We start from the raw sequence: 21,002 nt of genomic DNA on the forward strand, positions 1-21,002 counted from the left end.
GGTAATTTTTGAAAGCTATTATTTGTGTGTGGCTCTTTCCTATATGTTCTTTCATTTTTTCGTATTGTAGTCCTGTCATGAAGTGTTGGCATTTTAGTGTTATATTTGAAATTGAAATAAAAGCGGAAGGTTTGACAAAACCAGGTTCAACCCACCATTTTTCTTTCGTAAATTGTCCTGTATAAAGTCAGGAAAAAGGGAAAAAATCTGATACAGTTCATACAAAGTATGTGAAGTTAGCAGCCGGTTCGTTACTCGTTATTCGATATTCAATATCCAACCAGCTGCTAGCAGCCCGTTGGATATTCAAAATCTGGTGAAAAATAATACGAAAATTAAATACTTGATAACATAAAAAGCCTGATTTTCATACTTAAAAGGACTGATAAGATATGTAGAAAAATCGTTAAATGACCTTTTTAAGCTGTCGTAATTTCTCGTTGTCCTCGCATGTAAACCCTTTTCCATGTTATATATTTTGACTTTATGTAATATAGAGTTTTGTCAATAAAACGACTTCAAAGATGTACTTCTGTGTATAATGTTTCTAAAGACAAAAAGAAAAACCCATAACTCAAGAAATATTGATAACTATAAATAGAAATATATATGGAGAGCCAAAAAAAAAATTTTTCAGTCACAAGCTGTCAAAATTTTAGGACAAAGGGCACAGGATAATGGTGAGAGCCCCCTGAACTCTCAATCTTTCTAATATTTTACAGACATGTAGTCAATAGGTAGATACAAACGCGACTAAAAGAAATTTGGGTACACTTCATGTCTTCTATGTTTACGGTACGCCCAAAGTGCCAGTTGGATATTCAAATTTTATATCAAAAATCGACCCGAGACCGCTTAAATGAGGTTGAGACCCCCTGGTCTTTCAATGTCCATAAAATTCAATCAAATCATTGACTCTGTATATATAAAGGTTGTATAAGATGGATTTTTGAGAATAACGTCATCTTCAATATCAACGGAGTGCTTAGATTGTCACTTTTCAGTCAAAAAATGTCAAAATCTTAGGACTAAGGGCACAGGGTAATTGTGAGAGCCCCCTGATCTCTCAATCTTTCTAATATTTTACAGACATTTAGTCAATAGGTAGATACAAACGTGACTAAAAGGAATTTGGGTACACTTCATGTCTTCTATGTTTACGGTACGCCTAAAGTGCCAGTTGGATATTCAAATTTAATATAAAAAATCGACCCGAGACCGCTTAAATGAGGTTGACACCCCACCCCCTGGTCTTTCAATGTCCATAAAATTCAACCAAATCATTGACTCTGTATATATATAAAGGTTGTCTTAGATAGATTTTAGAGAATAACGTCATCTTCAATAGCAACGGAGTGCTTAGATTGTCACTTTTCAGTCAAAAAATGTCAAAATTTTAGGACAAAGGGCACAAGGTGATGGTTAGAACCCCCTGATTTCTCAATATTTCTAATATTTTACAGACATGTAGTCAATAGGTAGATACAAACGTGACTAAAAGGAATTTGGGTACACTTCATGTCTGCTATGTTTACGGTACGCCCAAAGTGCCAGTTGAATATTCAAATTTTATATCAAAAATCGACCCAGACTGCTTAAATGAGGTTGAGACCCGCTGGTTTTTCAATGTCCATAAAATTCAACCAAATCATTGACTCTGTATATATAAAGGTTGTATTAGATAGATTTTTGAGAATAACGTCATCTTCAATATCTACGGAAGGCTAAGATTGTCACTTTTCAGTAAAAAAAAATGTCAAAATTTTAGGACAAAGGGCACAGGGTAAATGTGAGAGCCCCCTGATCTCTTAATCTTTCTTATATTTTACAGACATTTAGTCAATAGGTAGATACAAACGTGACTAAAAAGAATTTGGGTACACTTCCTGTCTTCTATTTTTACGGTACGCCCAAAGTGCCAGTTGGATATTCAAATTTTATATAAAAAATCGACCCGAGACCGCTTAAATGAGGTTGAGACCCCCCTGGTCTTTCAATGTCCATAAAATTCAATCAAATCATTGACTCTGTATATATATAGGTTGTGTTAGATAGATTTTTGAGAATAACGTCATCTTCAATATCTATTGAGGGCTTATATTGTCACTTTTCAGTCAAAAAATGTCAAAATGTTACGACAAAGAGCACAGGGTAATGGTGAGAGCCCCCTGATATCTCAATCTTTCTAATATTTTACAGATATTTAGTCAATAGGTAGATACAAACGTGACTTTAAGGAATTTGGGTACACTTTCTTTCTTCTATGTGTACGGTGCGCCCAAAGTGCCTGTTGGAAATTCAAATTATATAGCGAAAACCTACCCGAAACCGCTTAAATGAGGTTGAGACCCACCTGGTTTTTCAATGTCCATTAAATTCAACCAAATCATAGATTCTATATATATAAATATTGTATCAAAAGGGGAATGCTGTTGAATGGACGGTTAGCTTCTAGGACCAAAGCAGAACCCTAGTAGAATCGAGGACCTTGTTTCAAGTACAAACAGGCACCATAGGTGTCGGGGAAGATTTACAGACCTTTACAACGCACCTTCACACAGCTCACTCAAGCACCCTTTTTGATGTTAGTTCCAGGTCCAAATGCATGATTGCTGACGGCTATTTCAACCAGGCAACTTTGGGCTTCAACACCTCATGCTGGCAGAATTGTGCTCGCCAACATAGGAAGGACTTGCATTGTCCTTCCCGCTTACACGGGTAGGAATCCACTTTCTTTTTGAATGTTTTTCTTCAATTGGGTAGTGCTTATTTCCATAGTTGTACCACTAGAAACGTTTCGAAGGAGCTTGGTGATCTTTTCAATCTGTTGCGGGGTAATCACATTTTGTGTTTACCTTGCAGGTTTGTGTGGGATAAACGAATGGTGACCGGGCAACCTTTTTTTAGCTGCTCCGTGTAATTTATTAGCTTGACCTTTTATCAAATTCAACCCATATTTTGATAGACTGTTTTCTAAAACCTCTCGAAGATGAAAGCGGATGGTGATATGTTTACTGCGGAGATTGATAGGATCACCGTCTTGGTCGGTTAGGTATGTCTGCATGCGATTGAAAAGCTGTAGATATTGGACTGTTGGGTGGAGTTTACGTAGCTTACATTGATGATGCCACTGTTCACCAAGATGCTGTTGATACTGCTGATGCTAACAATGTATTCAATCTCTTCGTAACCGTTTGTTGCCTGATCAAATGTGTAGAGATGTCGCTTAAATCCCAATACGGTGTTCGATTCCTTTAATTATAGGGGGTGAACTGGGTAAAATGCGGCTATTGTTTCCAGGGACAAGGATGGAAACCCCTTGCTTTTAGTCTGTGTGGTCGACGATTTACTGCAACAGTGTGGTGTCCATTTACTAGTATTCATTAAATACCGACGTTCATCTTCTGACCGTCCAATTCGAACTGGAGGACTCCTTCGGAGATTGGAAGTAAAAATGCTTCGGTGTTGTCGGGAACATTACGCTATAATTCCGCTCGAATCTGGAAGTCCACTCGGGCGAATGACTTACCTCGATTACAAACAGCGGCTATAGGTAAATAAAATCAGAGGGGTTGACACCACCGTTACTGAGAAGGTTTTCAATGTCGTAGAATTTCTTTCTGAAGTCTACAGCCTCCTTGAACACTCTGGCAACCTTGTTTTGTAAAAATCACACATTAAAGTCGACGGCTGAGTGGCGTTCAGCTTTGAGGGTGACATGGACACTTTGTGAGAGAGGACCCAAGAGATCTTATACAGGATTATTTTTGCCACGTTATTGACGGCGGCAGCCCTCGTAATGGCATTGGCATCTGAATAGCGAATGAGTGGAAGTTCTTGCCTGAACCCGTACACTATTTTATAGTAATAATCCCATAATATGTTTCAGGGGAATGGCAAACGAGTACGATCCTTTGTTGGTGCGCTTGGTGATAATGTATTCACGCCAGGCTGTAAATCCAGTGTTCTCAGTCTCGGCATCGGTAGAAGAATCCTTATACCACAGTCGGTTGAGACCCTGCGTTTTGAAGAAGTCGTCGAGGAAGGTTTACATTCCCAGCATAGCGGTGGCGATGCCGGGTCGTTAATGTGTTCAATCTGCTGACCGGAGAGTCGATATCATATAGTTTGAGAGATACATGATACCATTGTGAATGAGATCAACGTCTGCATATGCAGTGCTGTCGTGATTTTGAAGTCTTCCATCTACTAAGAAATAACGCTCGATTGGGTGAAGGAACAGGTCTTGCGTTTCGATGTTGATTCGGATCTCCGCTTCAGAGTTGGTAAGTAGGGCTCCGGCTTAAGGTACGAATTCGTGAACCTGGTATTAATATTTTTTTAAGAATTCCATCGTAGGTTAACCCTACTGTGATTGTAAGAATGTCAGACATTATGGATTTAGTGATAGCTTTGGACAAAATCATGGACGGTAGCGATGCCACGGGAGATGAGATTGTTTAACTGTGTTTGGTTGTGGGGCTTACTGCGTTTAATACTGAGCTGTTTATTGGGCTTGCTGCGCTAGACACTGGGTTTTCGAAGGCGGTTCACTTTTTCAACGACATGGTCGACGACTTTGGCCACCCCCTTTCAACTCCTATCATGGCTGCATATGTGTAAGCGCTCATAGTCTTACTTTCCAAGGCCTTGGCAGCAGAGGAGGTGAACATGCGACCAGCGATACCGGCGATAGTGTCAAACAAACTACCGCCGTATGCATACTTCCGAGCAAAACATTAAACATTTATTTGCAGGATACTACGATGGTAATGCTTATATTCCTTGGTGCTGATGTGTTCGCCTTTCTTCATGGCATCGAGGATCGCCACAATCTCGTTGCACACGCCATTATTTCAAGCACGGTCGGCAGCGTTACACAGATCCAGGTGATATATGAAGGAGCTAGTTAAAGTCATAGTGTAGAAAAACGGTTTGCAGTCCGCTACAATGCTTATCTTGCTTTAGATGTGCGACACAATATTCGTCCACTTGTAACTTTTTATCGCCTTCGGATTCTAGAGAGGGTCAATTGCCTTGTCGATTTATGGCACCGAAACTGTTCAGGATCTCTGCATAGTCGACAAGGTTTTAAAAGCTTCGGGCTCAAACGATTCTTGTTTCTTTTTCACCATGAGTTCCAAGAGGTCAAGGGTTCCTTTGTACCCCAGAGCATTCCCGAAATATCATCACCGTCAGACGTAACTGGTTAGCTTCCGATGAAGATACCATCGTTTTCAGATCGCGATCTAAAGGTGTGGCCGGCAGAAGGATTGTTACTGAGCTGCAAATACTGCTGTGCTCGAGGTCCGAGGATGTTGTCTGAAGCTGGTGCAATGGGTAGTGGGTAGGCAAACTTTGGTGGTGGAGGAGGAGGGAGGACTGTCACTGCTGCAGGAAGGTATACAATTGTTTTGGTATTGTTGAATCTGCCTCTCGCTTAGCCTTAACCACAGACTTAACACCTTTGAAAGGTCCCGGTTGAGTACAATCTTCTCGAGGCGATGCTGCATGTTAACGGCTTGAATCTTCCGCTTGATCTCTTGCAACTCCCTGGCGAGCGCCTCACACTGTTTAGTGTCTGTAATTTTTATAACGTCATTTATTTATAGCGTTGTCATGATCCCCCTAAGCGATGGTTCGAACACATCTAAGAGTTTGATTGAACACCCCTAAGCCTTGGTTTTCTGAAACCAAAGACATACATCTATCAAAAGGTAAAACAAAAATCACATGCATTTCTGCTTGTTTTTTTAATAAAATTGAATTGAAAAGATCGATCTTTTTTAGCTATTGGATCAATGTCTTTATCCTAACAATCCAAGATAAAATCAATTTAGGTCACCCAAAACCACTATTCCCAATTCAATGTTTTTAGACCCTGTTTTTGATCTTTCGGTCCTATCGTCAACAAATTTAAAATTCATGGTAATCATACCCGGTACGCCTGTTTTTTTCATCCAATAGCTCACAATTTGAAGAGCTCATTCGGTCCCTCTCTTTGCCAAATTGTTTGTCAGCGGCTTGTTTAATCTCTCAAAACCCCAAGTGGGGATAGTTGCCCCCTTCCAGAATAAGGTTTTAATTTTTGTCCACCTATTAACTAAATTTCTGCATAATATAAGAAAGATTGAGAGATTGGGGGATTATTACCATTGCCAAGTGTCCTTTGTCCTACATGTAAAAACTTGACAATATGTAGCTGAAAATTGACAATAAAAGGCCTCCATAAATATCGAATATCACAATATTCTGGGAATTCTTTCTAGTACAACCTTTATATACACAGCGTCTATGATTTAATTAAATTTAATAGACATTGAACAACCAGTGGGTCTCACGCTCATTTAAGCGGTCTCGGGTCGATTTTTGATATAAAATTTGAATATCCAACTGGCACTTTGGGCGTACCGTAAACATAGAAGACAGGAAGTGTACCCAAATTCCTTTTAGTCACGTTTGTTTCTACCTATTGACTAAATGTCCGTAAAATATTAAAAAGATTGAGAGATCAGGGGGCTCTCACCATAACCCTGTGCCCTTTGTTCTAAAAATTTGACATTTTTTTACTGAAAAGTGACAATCATAGCCCTCCGTAGATATTGAAGATGACGTTATTCTCAAAAATCCATCTAATACAACCTTCATATATACAGAGTCAATGATTTGGTTGACTTTTATAGTCATTTAAAGACCAGGGGGTCTCAACCTCATTTAAGCGGTCTCAGGTAGGTTTTCGCTATATATTTCTTTTTTGGGCGTTCTATAAATATTTCTATTTATATTTCTTAATGTTTTCTAGAGTAAGCGGTCTTCTTATTGTTTTAAGAATTATCATGTATAAAAGTAAATCTTTGCAGTTTTTTATTGACACCAATTTATATTATATAAAGACAAATTTGCAACTTAGAAAAGGGTTTATATTCGAGGACAACGAGAACTTACAACAGCTTGAAGAGGTCATTTTGTTCCCACGTATCTTATCAGTCATCTTAACCATGAAAATCATGCTTTTAATGTTATCAAGTATTTCTTTTTTTTTAATGATTTTCATCAAAATTTTGAATATCCAACCGACTGCTAGCAGCAGGTTGGATATTGAATATCGAATAACGAACCGGCTGCTAACTTCACATCCATTTCATACATTTGATAAATTTTGTCATTTCTTACAGATCGATTTAGATTTACGATTAGTGCTGTTAGCTTTATCATATCTATAATACTAAAATTACGAGGTCCAATTTGTCAGCAGTCATCACGTAAAAACGTTGAATCAAAGAATTCAACTTTATATTTAAACAATATAGTACAAAAGTGTAGATTAAAAATTACACCACTCCAGGCCCTTTTGTTTTCCGCGTAATTAATATTGCCATTAATTAAGAAGTTCCGGGTCGAGTCCGATACCGATACCAATAGTATATTCACCTGTTACCTATTACCTTATCTGTACGTTCCACATCTGACAGGCGCACCACCAAACGGTGTATTCAGGATTAATATGCTATATACACGGGTCATAATCACAGGGTTGACACTAATAAATTGTCAAATTGTTACCTATTGTAGTATTTTAATCAGTAAGTCTTTCTAAGATAACAAATCTGGACTAAAAATAAGGCGTATAGGTTCAGTTTTCAATTTGTTTGTAGGCATGCATGACATAAAACAGCGAATCAAAGAATTCAACTTTATTCATAACTAATATATTACAATGCTGTTGATTAAAAAATACTCCAGTCTAGGACCTTTTGTTTTCCAAATAATTAATATTACCAATAATTGACAAGTTTCAGTCCGACGGGTTCAAACAGAAAGATTTGAAAGCAGAGAAAATTGTGTATCTTATAATCGTCATGACTTTATCAGAATCTGATGACAATACTAATACTAAAATAAGGCTTGCGCATAGTTATAGTTTTCCAAATAATTAATATTACCAATAAATGATAAGTTCCAGTTCGACGGGTTCAAACAGAAAGATTTGAAAGCAGAGAAAACTGTGTATATCTTATAATCGGCATGACTTTATCCGATGACAAGTCTTGCGCATAGTTATATACCTTAATTCATTCACAGACCCGCGATATCACGGGTGTGTTCTAGTAATGTAAATATTTTACAAGTTATTTAATTATCTATGTTTGTTTGGTCAAATTTATTTGTCAAGTGATGGACTGATTTTAAACCATTTGTTTGATTATCTGATAAGATTAAACAAAACAAGAGTGTTATAGAAACTAAAATATGGGGAGAAAAGAAGGAAATTATTGACGAAATTATGATCTTTAGATTTAAATTCTATAGAATAAACTAGTAATGACTCTATCTAAAGCAGGAGATTAAACCTGTTTGATCAGGTTAAATATAATTAAATAGTTGAAATAGATGAAAATGCTAGGGAAAGTAGTGAATTGAATATACAGTTATATAGTCATATGAAATTAAACAGGTAAGTAAAATTATTTATTTCAATTTAAAACATAAAGTTTGTTGCCTTATAATGATAAAAAGGGTATACATAATATAATATTCTTATAGACCATAAACAACCCAGATATTTCAAATATCAACTCATATAAAAGATTATTAATTCAAATTGTTTTGTAACTACGCTTAGGTGTTGAGGTAAAGTTGGACAAATGGAATAACAAATACGTTCAGTATTAAAGTAATATAAATATTTCACAAAGATAAATATGTGTTCGGATACCAAGTCAGGAATATGACAGTTCTTGTCAATTCGTTTTTGATGTGTTTTATCGTTTGATTTCGCCAAGTGATTATGGACTTTCTGATTCGAATTTCCTCTGAGTTCAGTATTTTTGTGATTTTACTTTTTATACATGTTATATGTCACCAGACCAGTAGTCAGCACTTCGGTGTTGACATGAATATCAGTTATATGGTAATTTTTATAAATTTTGTGTGAACAAAACTTTGAATTTTTCGAAAAACTAAGGATAATTTTTCTTACCCCCAGGAGTAGATTACCTTAGCCGTATTTGGCACAACTTTTTGGAATTTTGGGTCCTCAATGCTCTTCAACTTTGTATTTGTTTGGCTTTTTAACTGTTTTGGTCTGAGCGTCACTGATGAGTCTTATGTTGACGAAACGCGCGTCTATTGATAACTATTATATACTTTAATGGCCAAATGTTGATATATAAGACCCCCCTTTTAACAAGTGGACGTTAACTTTCTTGTGAAACAAAATCGTTCTACCTGTACACTAATTCACCCATAATTTACCTTATGCAGTGACCTTAAGGTTCAGCATAACCTTTTAGTAAATATGGGCATATTTATACCACGAATTGCACTCTAAGTACAGACAAATCTGTACACCTTAAAGTAAAAAAGACTGACTAGACCTAGATCTACAAAACTTAAATCCTCTTCATGTTTGAGAATATAAAAAAGTTAGATCAAACTCGGTTTTGCTATTCAGTAATAGTTATCACACGAAAACGCGGTGTTGAAGTGTAAATTCACCCCGATAGCTGGAGGCCACCGGATCATCTTATATTGAAACACTATATACGAGTGGGATCACTATTTTACATCCCAGCTCTTAAAAAAAGACTATATTAAAACAAACATCAACGCTTAATAATAGTTGGTTGGGAATGCCATACAATAATTTTAATGTACTTTTTATATTACTGTATTGTGCATATCCTTTAAGAATCCCGGATACAAATATTAAATGATTATGCTAAATAAATATATCATATATCCAGTCGTTCACTTGTAAATGCATTTACCCTGATTTCATATGTTTAAGGTCTTGATTTCGATTTCCTGCATAAACAGTGGAACATATTGCACTTACTATTTATTTCGCATAATCTTTTTTAAATTATATTGTGTATTTGAACTAACCGCCAAAATATTGCAAAGGAAAGAACAAAGGATTTTGGATGTTATTTTTGTTCATTCCTGTGGTAAGTCCCTAAAAGGTGTAAAAATTAGGGACCCATATTTCATATTTATTATAAATACAATTCAATACAGTTGTTTAGATGAAATGTTGTATCATGTGTGTCCTGCAATGGATTTATCATTTATCTTTTAATTATTGTGTTCCAACCATACCTTCTCTTTAGGTAGTAATGATTTATTACAAAGGTATGTCACTTCACCCATTTATTTCCTTTTTTATACTGTGAATTCTTAGTATTATTATAACGTCACGCACGCTGTTCCTACAACCCCTATGATTTAAAACAGAATCTTTAAAATTTCCTCCGCAAAAAAAAATAAAATGTTAACAAACACTAACCACTATAAAAACTAATTCAGTTTTATGTTTTCCTTTATGTTCTTATAGCTCTTGGTCATATTCTTAGTAATATCTAGTAAATTTGAGGTAGAAAACAACAAAACTTTGTGAAAAAAACGGATATCCAACGTTACATTTTTGAACAACTGTTTTATCTCTTATGTATAGTGATTCAATTTTTGTCTCTCTAATCTTTCCGAAACTTCGCAGAAGCAAAGAAGTGGTTCAGTTCTTGGTTAAATTAAAGCCGTTCTTTTGTCGAATTTCGTTTGACTCGGTGGCTGCATATTAAGGTGGAATAAGAAAAATGTCCAATGACGTTCTTCGTCCAATGACGTTTTTTGCTGCTACTCATTTAAAGCCTTCTTCTCTAATGATAAATGTAAATATGCAAGATAAATTTACTGGAGGTGTGATGAGATGAATGAAGCTGTTAATTTTCTCCTTGATAATATTTACGGACGTTTCGGCAACAAAGTTTATCGACAGGTTATAGGTATCCCCATGGGCACTAATTGTGCCCCTTTAATAGCAGACTTGTTTTTGTACTGTTACGAATCACAGTTTATGACTAAACTCAGTAAAGACCCGTCGACATTGCATTTAATTGATAAATTCAACAACACTTATCGTTATCTTGATGATATTTGTTCGTTAAATAATCAAGAAATTCTCTATATACTGCTGACATTTACCCCAAGGAACTTACTTTAAATAAATCAAATAAATTCGGTAATAACTCCTTCCTTGGATTTAGATATTTCGGTTTTAAACGGGAAACTACAAACTAAAATTTACGAAAAAAGAAACGATTTTTCGTTCCCTATTGTTAATTTTCCATTTTTAGATGGTGATGTTTCTTTGGCACCATCTTACGGTGTTTATATTTCACAACTTGTTCACTATGCCCGTGTCTGTTGTGACGTTTTGGATTTTAACGAACGCAACCTATGTATTCCTGGTAAATTATTAAACCAGAGATATCGTTGCCATAAATTACTTTTAACCTTTACTAAATTTTTCCATAGATAAAAAGATTTGGTTTTGAAGTTTGGTTGTACCTGTAGAAAACTTATTTCAAACGGGATAGCACATCCTCATTTTTACGGAAATGTTGTTAATCATGCCCGAAAATTTAGAAATAATCCATGTAAACTTAGTGCTTCTTTAAATAAATTTATTCTAAAAGGTAACCTATTTAGGCGAGTGACATTCAGACCTAAAAAATATTTTTAATGCACCTATCTAACACACAGCTATATTATATATCATTCGAAAGGAAAAAATGTGTAGATTTCATTTTTCCCGGTCGTAAAAATGAAATATGGTGCATTTGTTTTTTAAATTGGGGTCAAAGGTCATTCAGAAAAAAAAAATTGAAAGAAAAACACTTTTGTAGTATTGTTGTTTTATTTGAAGCAGCTGGTAATATAAATTTTACTTTAAACGATACTAGATAACGTCTCTCTGATTCTTAGTTGCATATCGTTCATGTTCGGCGATAATTGACGTCATTTTGACGTTTTCACTCTGCTATAGGTAAAACGGTACTCTCTACAAAAAACGACGTATAATAACAAATATTTGACCTTACATGTGTTAATATTGACGATAATTGATGGTGTGCCATGCAAAATAAAAAGATATGATGAAATTTGTAAGTTGGACGAGTAAAAGGGACAGAAAACAACGCAATAAAGAGAGTAAAAAGTAGACGTCTTTGTCACATCAATAGTGACTATAGTCTCTTGTTTGTTAACAGCCTACAAACCGTGTCAAGATCGGAAATCGCTATCTTACATGTTTAATACAACCACAAGCAAAGTTTAAAAGGATATATGAATCACATTTTAAGTCTGTCAGTCCGTCAGTCTCCACTTGTTTGCGGCCCGATTCGAATTAAATCAGGTAACTTAAACATGTAAGCAGATACACAGTTGATCCAAAAACCAATGACTTCAAATATAAAATGCGTTGCCTTGAACTATAGAACTGATGTTTAACACACTTAGATCAGAAATGTATTATGGGATGGCATGTGGTTCTTCATAAATTAAATCAGATCATTTTGACAGTGGCATTGACATTTGAGTCGTCACGTTTTCAAACATTGTTTGATTCATTCTTGTCTGGTTTGTGACCGGTATATATATTTTGAACCAGGGTTTTCCAAACTAAGTATGCATATGCATCATATAATAGGGGATGGTCATAAACTAAAATCAGGTCAATATGATATGGATCCAATCATAATGGAGTCCTGTCCACGACATATATAGCTGCAAAACTAAGGTTTTTACATTATTAAGAGCCTTTTATAGCTGACTATGGGGTATGGGTTTTGCTCATTGTAGAAGGCCATACGGTGACCTATAGTTATAGCTATAGTCTGTGTCATGTTGGTCTCTTTATGACAGTTGTCTTATTGGCGACCATACCTCATCTTCTTTTTTTATATTTACCAAACTTCAGATACAGAAGTCGGTTTTATAAAAAACCTGAAGACAAAATTAATCGCAAGTAAACTGAACTATTCTTGACTTGCGACCATCTTAAGTCGTAAGATTTGTTGTGAAAGAGGGACGAAAGATACCAAAGGGACAGTCAAACTCGTAAATCTATAACAAACTGACAACGCCATGGCTAAAAATGAAAAAGACAAACAGAACAACAAAAGTACACATGACACAACATAGAAAACTAAAGAATAAACAACACGAACCCCACCAAAAACTAGAGGTGATCTCAGGTGCTCCGGAAGGGTAAGCAGATCCTGCTCCACATGCGGCTACCGTCGTGTTGCTTATGTGATTACATATACATCATATAATAGGGGATACTTATCATACTTATCAAAGGTATCTGGCGTATAATATGATATCATCAGGCTTCTTATTCTAAATACGGATTAACAATTTAAGAGGAGTAATGTCAGAGGGTCGACGATGACCTGACACTTCGTTGTATTGTAGACATGACCCCAGATTCAAAATTAGAATGCGGTGATTTACAAACTAAACTTAGGTCCCACGGTGACCTTTGTTGCGACACTTTATATATACTTTACAAACACTTTAATTTCTTAACGTGTTTTTTTTTATTACGACTGCATGTATTTTCACTCACGTTTATGCTGTCAACAGTTTTGCAGTTAAAAATGCAAGCATTAATGTCTTACCAGTATTTACAACTTAGATATGTATAGATTTTTATCAATTTATATGAATTTGCGGGATATACCTATATATAGTTTTTTTGTCATTCTAGAGGATTTTCGGTGAATAATCTATTTCTTTAAAAGAAACGAAATCAATCTAATTTATAACAAATATTGCAATTTTCTATTTTGTAATTTTTAACAACATAATACAGTCGGAATTCATATATAAAACTGAGCCTGTGAAGCTTTTGTTTTACTGGAACAATTTTTTATACTTCGCTGTTACTGTCATAATTCTGTGTAACAGATGTTTACAATTATTTCAGTACATGTGCAAGTTCCCTAATGCATATTTTTGTCCTTCAAAAGAACAAATTTATTAAAGTATGACGTTTTAAGACCACTTTTGTCATCTGTACTCATACTGGGGTAAACTGTTTGACACAAACATAAACAACTATAGGTCATCGTACTGCCTTCGGTATTTTCGTTACTTTACTTTCTACGTATAAAATCCGATTTTTTTAACAACGATTTAATGAGTAGACTTATTGACATTTTTTGAAAATATTCTATGAATCCTAGATTTATCAGAGGAATAACACGTTGAATGCTTATTTCAAACACTTTAAGAGTCTTGAGGTGGTATGGGTGTCTTCCTCCATCTTGATTTGTAAAAAACAGAGAACCAAAGGTCCATATTTTCTATCAAATTAGCAAAATTTGATGCAGGAATGCAGATATTTGATATGAATTTTCATTTAAAAGAACCAATTTATGAGAGTATAACTTATAAATATTAATATTTTTGCAAATGTTGATTATTTTGGGGTGTTTTATTTTAAGGGGAGGTAACTCTAAAACAGTGCATTTTCTGAAGGATTCTACATGGAATTTTTCTATTTTGTATTTTAGCCGGAAAAAAACGTACGGTGACCCCATCTTTTCTTTTGATATTCTCAAAGCAGTGTCTGAAAGCTATCTTTTCCTTAAGTATTTAACAATTCTATCATTTTGTTTAGTTTCTAATCACAAAATGGTGTTTTTTCCTGTATAATCTATACAAAATTTGTCATTTTGTCACGTCCTGTAGCTCGAAAAAATGCACGGTGACCTATCATTTTTATTATATTTTTCAACATATATCAATACATACTACGTTTTGGCAAAGTATGAAAAAATTCCATCATTTTTATTTTAGACTCCCATACCACCTTAAGTAAAAACAAACTCTTCTTTTTATAAATTTTAACTTATTTATACACATTTTCAAGGTCGAACTAAATGAACAACAATAACAGAAATGTGCGATCTGACTTATCACATATGTTACCCGATTGTGGTCTTTTTTTGGGGAGACTGGTCGTGTTTCATTGGTAAACATTATTTATTATATATTAATTTTATTACTTGTATTCGTCTGTGATTCACATCTTTTTGTTTTCCTGATGAGATATTTCAAATTGCTGGTGTCTGATGCATTCTGTTGAACTCTTTTAGATACAATTCAGTTGAATAAAAAAAATCGCTATCATTACTTCATAATGATAATTAGAGGCAAAACCATTTTATTAAGATAGGTCCCCCCCTTCCCCAAATCATAACTGTGTTTGCAGTGAAATCTGGAAGACACACACCTGCAAAAATTACAATTCTATTATTTCAATTATGTGTTTGGTATGAAAAAATTTATTATCACAGCAAATAATTGTAAGTGTGCATTGATGTATGGAATAGAATTGTACATATGTAAGCTGCGGTACCAAATTAAATTGAAAAAATATATACGTAGTAACCAGTTGTTCTTTTTGACCCCTTCAAGGTTCTCTTATATAAGAATAAATTGTCTTATTGTATAGTTGATGATGATGATGTAAACTTGCATATGTAGGATTGCTCGTTCTGAGTAGAATTACTACTGACCACCGGTGTCAGTTCCGTGTTGATAACTAGGAGATAGCTGTATTGTATAAATTCGACGGCATCAATTGGTGATTTTATGGTCGCAAATTAAGTTTACTGGTGTGACATGTTAGTGAAGTATCAAATTACTTATTGATGCCGTCGGCTCTTAAAACACTAAATTGTCATCTACATTCTTATGAAACTGACGGAAAAGAACGTAAAACCACACATTTAAAATCTGTCATACGTCGTCCGAGCTTTGGCGAAAGTTTTCAGAGCATCAACTGTTAATTGATGCCATGAAAATTGGAGACGTTATCCAATCAAAATGTTACCCACAATGTTGCAATAGAATGTTTGATATACTTTCATTTGTTATTTCTTCCTAACATTTTATCCCTATATATAAACCTGCACAAATTGCCGGCTAAACGGTAAATATTTTGTTTTGAATTACAATTCAGATCATAATAGCTCATGATAGACTGCATTTGGGAAACAACCAAGGACAAACCCAGCAAATGTTAAAAATGTCACATTTCTACTTGTAACGGAAGATGTCAAGTTAAAATCCTTTATATTTACAATCTATATCTTCCTGTTTTGATGTGTCAACAGTACTCTCATACAAAATATATAAAAATATGTTTTCAAAATTGTCCGAGTCAAACATTTTTCATATATTGATAAATTCAGATTTGACATATGCTTTTCATATATTAGTGTTTGTATAAAAGTATTACCAATAAAATTCATCAATGCTGACAACGATGCTGCAGATACAAATTCTTAATATCACAGACTATGTCACGAGCTATTGGGTAGACAACAACCAAAGCCTATGGAATCACTACGCAACAAAATTTCTTAGAACATCAAATCATTTAGAAGGTGGGCATAGTAAACTGAAGAAGTTAGACTCTCTGGTATCTTTCGCCCCTCTATTTTAGTCAAGGCATCTTCAGCATGCTCAAGTTGTAGAAACAAGAAGAAGCCTTCCATGCTCTTGCACTATCCATTAAAGAGCTGATGGGAAACGTGTTTTAAGAAAGAGAAAATACAGGGAAATAGGAGACAGACTTCAAACACTGAAAACAAGGTTACAGAATGATAAACTTACTACGGTCCAGTATGGAGATGCTGCTTCTCATCTCCTGCACAATTATTAAGACTTCGTATTCTCTTGTGTGTGTTCAATTTAGTGCAGTGTATTTTTGTGTAAGTGCTCTGTTTTAATGACAATTTAGTGTACTTTTCGGTGCTTTGCTGCAATGCAGATGTAGTCTAAATCAAAATATAGGGCTTTGTATGAAATAATATGTACACAATTTTGATATATTTATAGTTCAATTGATATTTTTTACTTATAATGTTTTCACAGCTAAACATTTCAATTGCTTGTGAATAACAGTGTGCCTTTATGTCTGTAATTCATATTATGCTTTTGAATATTATTTACACAAAATGTGCTATGAAACTATTTTATAAAACATTGTAATATGAACTAGTCTTTGTATTTTATTTTCCACAAGGTTTACCTGGATTTACCTTGGTTCATTAGTTTAGTTTTGTTACAACATAATTCTTTATAGTCCCATTGTTTACACAAATATTTTGGGAACTCAAACATAAAACTTTACTATTTTACCTATAAAATTCAAAATGTAGGAATAGCCAGAAAAAAACCGGTTTTTTTTTTATCAAAAGTTTGCATAGATTGAAGACATCATCCAATCTACATTATCTAAATAAACACATTAAACCATACCGTAAGGAATATAAACTAAAAACAGCTAAAACAGTAAAAATTAGATATATTAAAGGTTCTACACGGTATGAATATAGAAAATATCTGCATTTCTAAAATTGATAACACATATGCTTTCAGCTGTTAATTTTAAATCAAATAATTAAAGTAATTATATAAGTAAACAATTGCATCGTTATATATTATAAAATATTTTTTTAATTATTTTATCAATGTTCTGGTATTTTTTTGTTTCAACATGACAACCGACATAAGGTTTTAATAACCTTAAACGAATTTTAATTTTAATGTAAATTCATTTCTGAACGTCTTTTGTTCTGTCGAATAATTGACAATTTATTACTTTCACTATGAAAACTTTTTGTTAATCACGTTGGCCGTACATTCCACAGCAGCCACATCAAAATCATATCACGTGTTTGTTTTGTTCTCATCTTATTGTTAAATTTCTTGATTTACGGCCTATCACGGAGTAAGTAATTAATCAATTTAATTTGCAATTATTACAAATGTATTTTTATTCATTTTAGTGAGTTCAGTAATCGTTTATTTACTTTGATTAAGAGTTTTCATTGTTCCCCTTTGTTACACAACACACGCATACACATTCACATCGTGTTATTTTAACTAACGAAGAACACTCATGATCGTTATTTTAATGACTTTTCAATGTTTTACGAATGTCAAGAAGGTGTTATTGAATAAGTTTGCATACTTATTTCCGTTTAAATTGATTTTGTATCTGTATAAAACTTTTGTTTATTTTGGTATAAATACACGAGATAACCTTGATAGCATGTTGATACGTCATACTTTATTTAAAGAAAAAATCTATGGAACACAGTTAGTGCCACTTTTAGGCGTACAATTTTGTCTTTCTAATGAATAGGTTTAATTGTTTTTAAGCGCATTTTACATAGGAAATTGTTACTATTGTACTTTATATTTTTTATTTCATTTATTTAATCAGTTAAATTAGTAATTTCTACTAAGATCAGGTTTTTATGATTCTTTATTTGTATTTCAGTTTTTTACCACACAAACATGTATGTAACCACATCATCATAGATTAAATCATCTAAAATCACATGTTGTTACTTCATTACGGGTAAACTAACTGTAAGGCGGCAGTGCCAAGGCAGAACATCTTTAACTAGATGATTTAAGAATTATAAAAAAGGAGATTAAAGTAAACAACTGTAAATCGCATGCTAAGCAATATAAAAATACCAATCATTAACATGATATTAAAATCAAAATTATCAAAGAACCATAACCTCTTATTGCCCATTTAGTCGACATGAATTACCTCCCATTGTCAAATTATAATAAAATATCAGATACCGTCGTATTGGGGGTATTTATCGTCGATTTGGAGAAAATCTGACAGTTGTTTAACATGCCCTGGTATAAACTCCAATCCTAAATAACTTTTGTTTCCCGGAGACTTCTCAAAATTGTCATGGGGCCTAAAAAACAGTCGTAAATTTTAATTTAAATTCAAAAATTCTTCTTAAATTATGTATATCCGTAATTTTATGAATTACAAAATTCCGGAATATATCAATAAAATTATTCGAAATACTAATATTATTGAATTTCATAATAATGTGTTATATTATGATATTTCATAATGTTATGCAATTTTCTATTTGCCTCGACTGATAAACTTTTGTGTAGTATTTCGAACTTTTAATATTTGTTTGCAAAGTTTCAAATGCGTCTGTATAATAATTTTCAAATACTCAAAACCCCAAACTTCAAAACCATATAAAAGAATTAGTTCTCTCAAGGAATCAAATGATTTCAGTTTGCAATGTTTTCGTTTCTAACCATTCTATGTATATAACCAATGTGAATTCAGCTGATCGGGCGGAGCTTACGTTTTAATTTATTGAGTCTATTTGAAGATGTGTGTAATAAGGATGACTGGCAAAGGAATTTACTTTTTTGACAGAATGACTGGACACATTATAAATGACTTTATCCTAAAACACCTATCTATAGATGGACTGGTTTATTATGAGCGAACCAGTCAAACTCCGCCCAGTCAAGTGAAATAAATCGAGTAATAACATGCATACATTTTTGCGCTTGATCGATAAGTTTCGTTTTGGTATCTAACAAAGTACCGGTATATTTAAGGTAACACGATACCGAATGGCATATCTCCCAATTTTCAAACTTTTTGGCACAATTGTTTTTTAAATCGATTTACATCGGAATATGTAATAAAAAAATGGAGGTCACCTTTTTTGTTTTCTCATTATTTTCATTGGAAAACGTCAATTTTTAGCGAAAATTTTACATAGGTAAATAGCCGATTTTCCAATGGATGGCATGTTCTTATATACGGAGAGAAAAAAAAATAACATAATATTCAGGATGAGTACTGAATCCATACACGTATATAAACTGTTATATGTCACCATCCTTGTTTTGTTTTAGATAAATGGCTTTAAAGTTGATTGATACCCTTAGAATGTGACTGAAAAACTTGTGACGTTATAGTATACAGGATATAATGTTACGGTATTACTACTCCGAGATATGAAAAACAGGATCTGATTGGTGTTAATTTAAGAAATAATTAATGGAAGCCATAGATTTGTTGGAAATTTGTAAATTTACAACAAATCTATGGCTTCCATGAATTATTTCGATTCGAATAAAACAAATACGGTCATTAAAAAACTGAAGTAATGGTGGGTTTGCCGTTTGTGCGGCTGCTCTTTGTCACTCCATGTAAGATAAAGCTCAAACATTCCGATTAAAAAATCTTACGCTTGCAATGATTATATCGTGAATAACCGCTAGAAAAAAATATGTTTAATTCTTTAAAAATTCTCGAACACAAAATTTGCCATTATTGATTTTCATGTATTTCTCGTAATATGTGGACTTGCTGAAATCAGTAAATATGGCGAATAATGCAACAGAATTATAGAAAAGAAAACAAAATATACCTAAAAAATCATTTTAATACAATATTATACGAATTTCGATGGTTTCAAAAAAGTTTATATTTGTGTTATATTTACATTGTTGTTATACAGCAGTTTAATTTAGGCTATTGAAAGCTTTTCAAATCGTAACATAAATATAAAACTTATTTTCATCCCTTAATGAACCCCTGATTGTAGAGAAAGTGTTCCATGATAAAATTGACAATTTGTACAAAATATATCTGTGTTACTATATTTAGGAAATAAATCGTCAACGCGTATGCAAATAGGTTTCAACACATATGATTAACGTGGGAGGTATATTGTAAAATCCGTATTATGTATATCTATGCGTATGCGCTAAGTACAGTATAAATATATCGAGAATTTCATTTGGGTGTTGTTTACAAAGCGAAAGAAGCACGTCAAACTATGATTATTTTTCATTTCCTCTGTCGAGTTTCGTAAATTCTAGTAATGCAATATGAAATTCTACTGATATAATTTATTTCGTTCTGCTCATGGAAATTTCACTCACATGAATTAACATTATTAACGCTATTTTGTGCATTTTTCCTTTGATCTTTCCTTTGATCTTTTTTTTGATAATTTTTCATATCATGCTACTCGCTTGAGATGGAAATGTATCGCTACAAGCTAAGGAGACACGTGGCGTTGCTAATGAAATTGACATGAAATTGACAACTTCGTCATAGGTAAAATAGCGATAAACAGATTATCATTTGTCATCTTAACTTGATTGCATTTCTCGCTTTCGTCGTACGTACCGGTTCAAGCGAGAAAATCAATCGTGTTGAGATGATTAACGATAATGTATGAATCTCGTCTTATTTTCACACCAAACGAGCATATACTTGAATAGCTTAAAATGGTTGGTTCCACGTGAATCTTACGATAATAGTTCATGCATAAATC

General features: G+C 33.7%; 1 protein-coding gene and 1 long non-coding RNA gene across 2 annotated transcripts in view; both read left to right on the forward strand.

The window, feature by feature from the left end:
* The first annotated feature begins 8,330 nt into the window (after nucleotides 1-8,330).
* LOC134694638 (uncharacterized) overlaps nucleotides 8,331-21,002 on the forward strand; it is a 37,888-nt gene continuing 25,216 nt past the window's right edge. Inside the window, exon 1 of the mRNA XM_063555677.1 lies at nucleotides 8,331-8,455. Within this exon, the coding sequence (XP_063411747.1) occupies nucleotides 8,442-8,455 (14 nt within the window). The 5' untranslated portion in view covers nucleotides 8,331-8,441. The remainder of the gene's footprint in view (nucleotides 8,456-21,002) is intronic.
* On the forward strand, nucleotides 17,440-18,274 carry LOC134694675 (uncharacterized). The gene is made up of 2 exons (XR_010102581.1): nucleotides 17,440-17,593; nucleotides 18,149-18,274. It is a non-coding gene; the product is annotated as an uncharacterized LOC134694675 (long non-coding RNA).

The sequence above is a fragment of the Mytilus trossulus genome, chromosome 13, assembly GCF_036588685.1.
Source record: "Mytilus trossulus isolate FHL-02 chromosome 13, PNRI_Mtr1.1.1.hap1, whole genome shotgun sequence".
Classification (NCBI taxonomy): Eukaryota; Metazoa; Mollusca; class Bivalvia; order Mytilida; family Mytilidae; genus Mytilus; species Mytilus trossulus.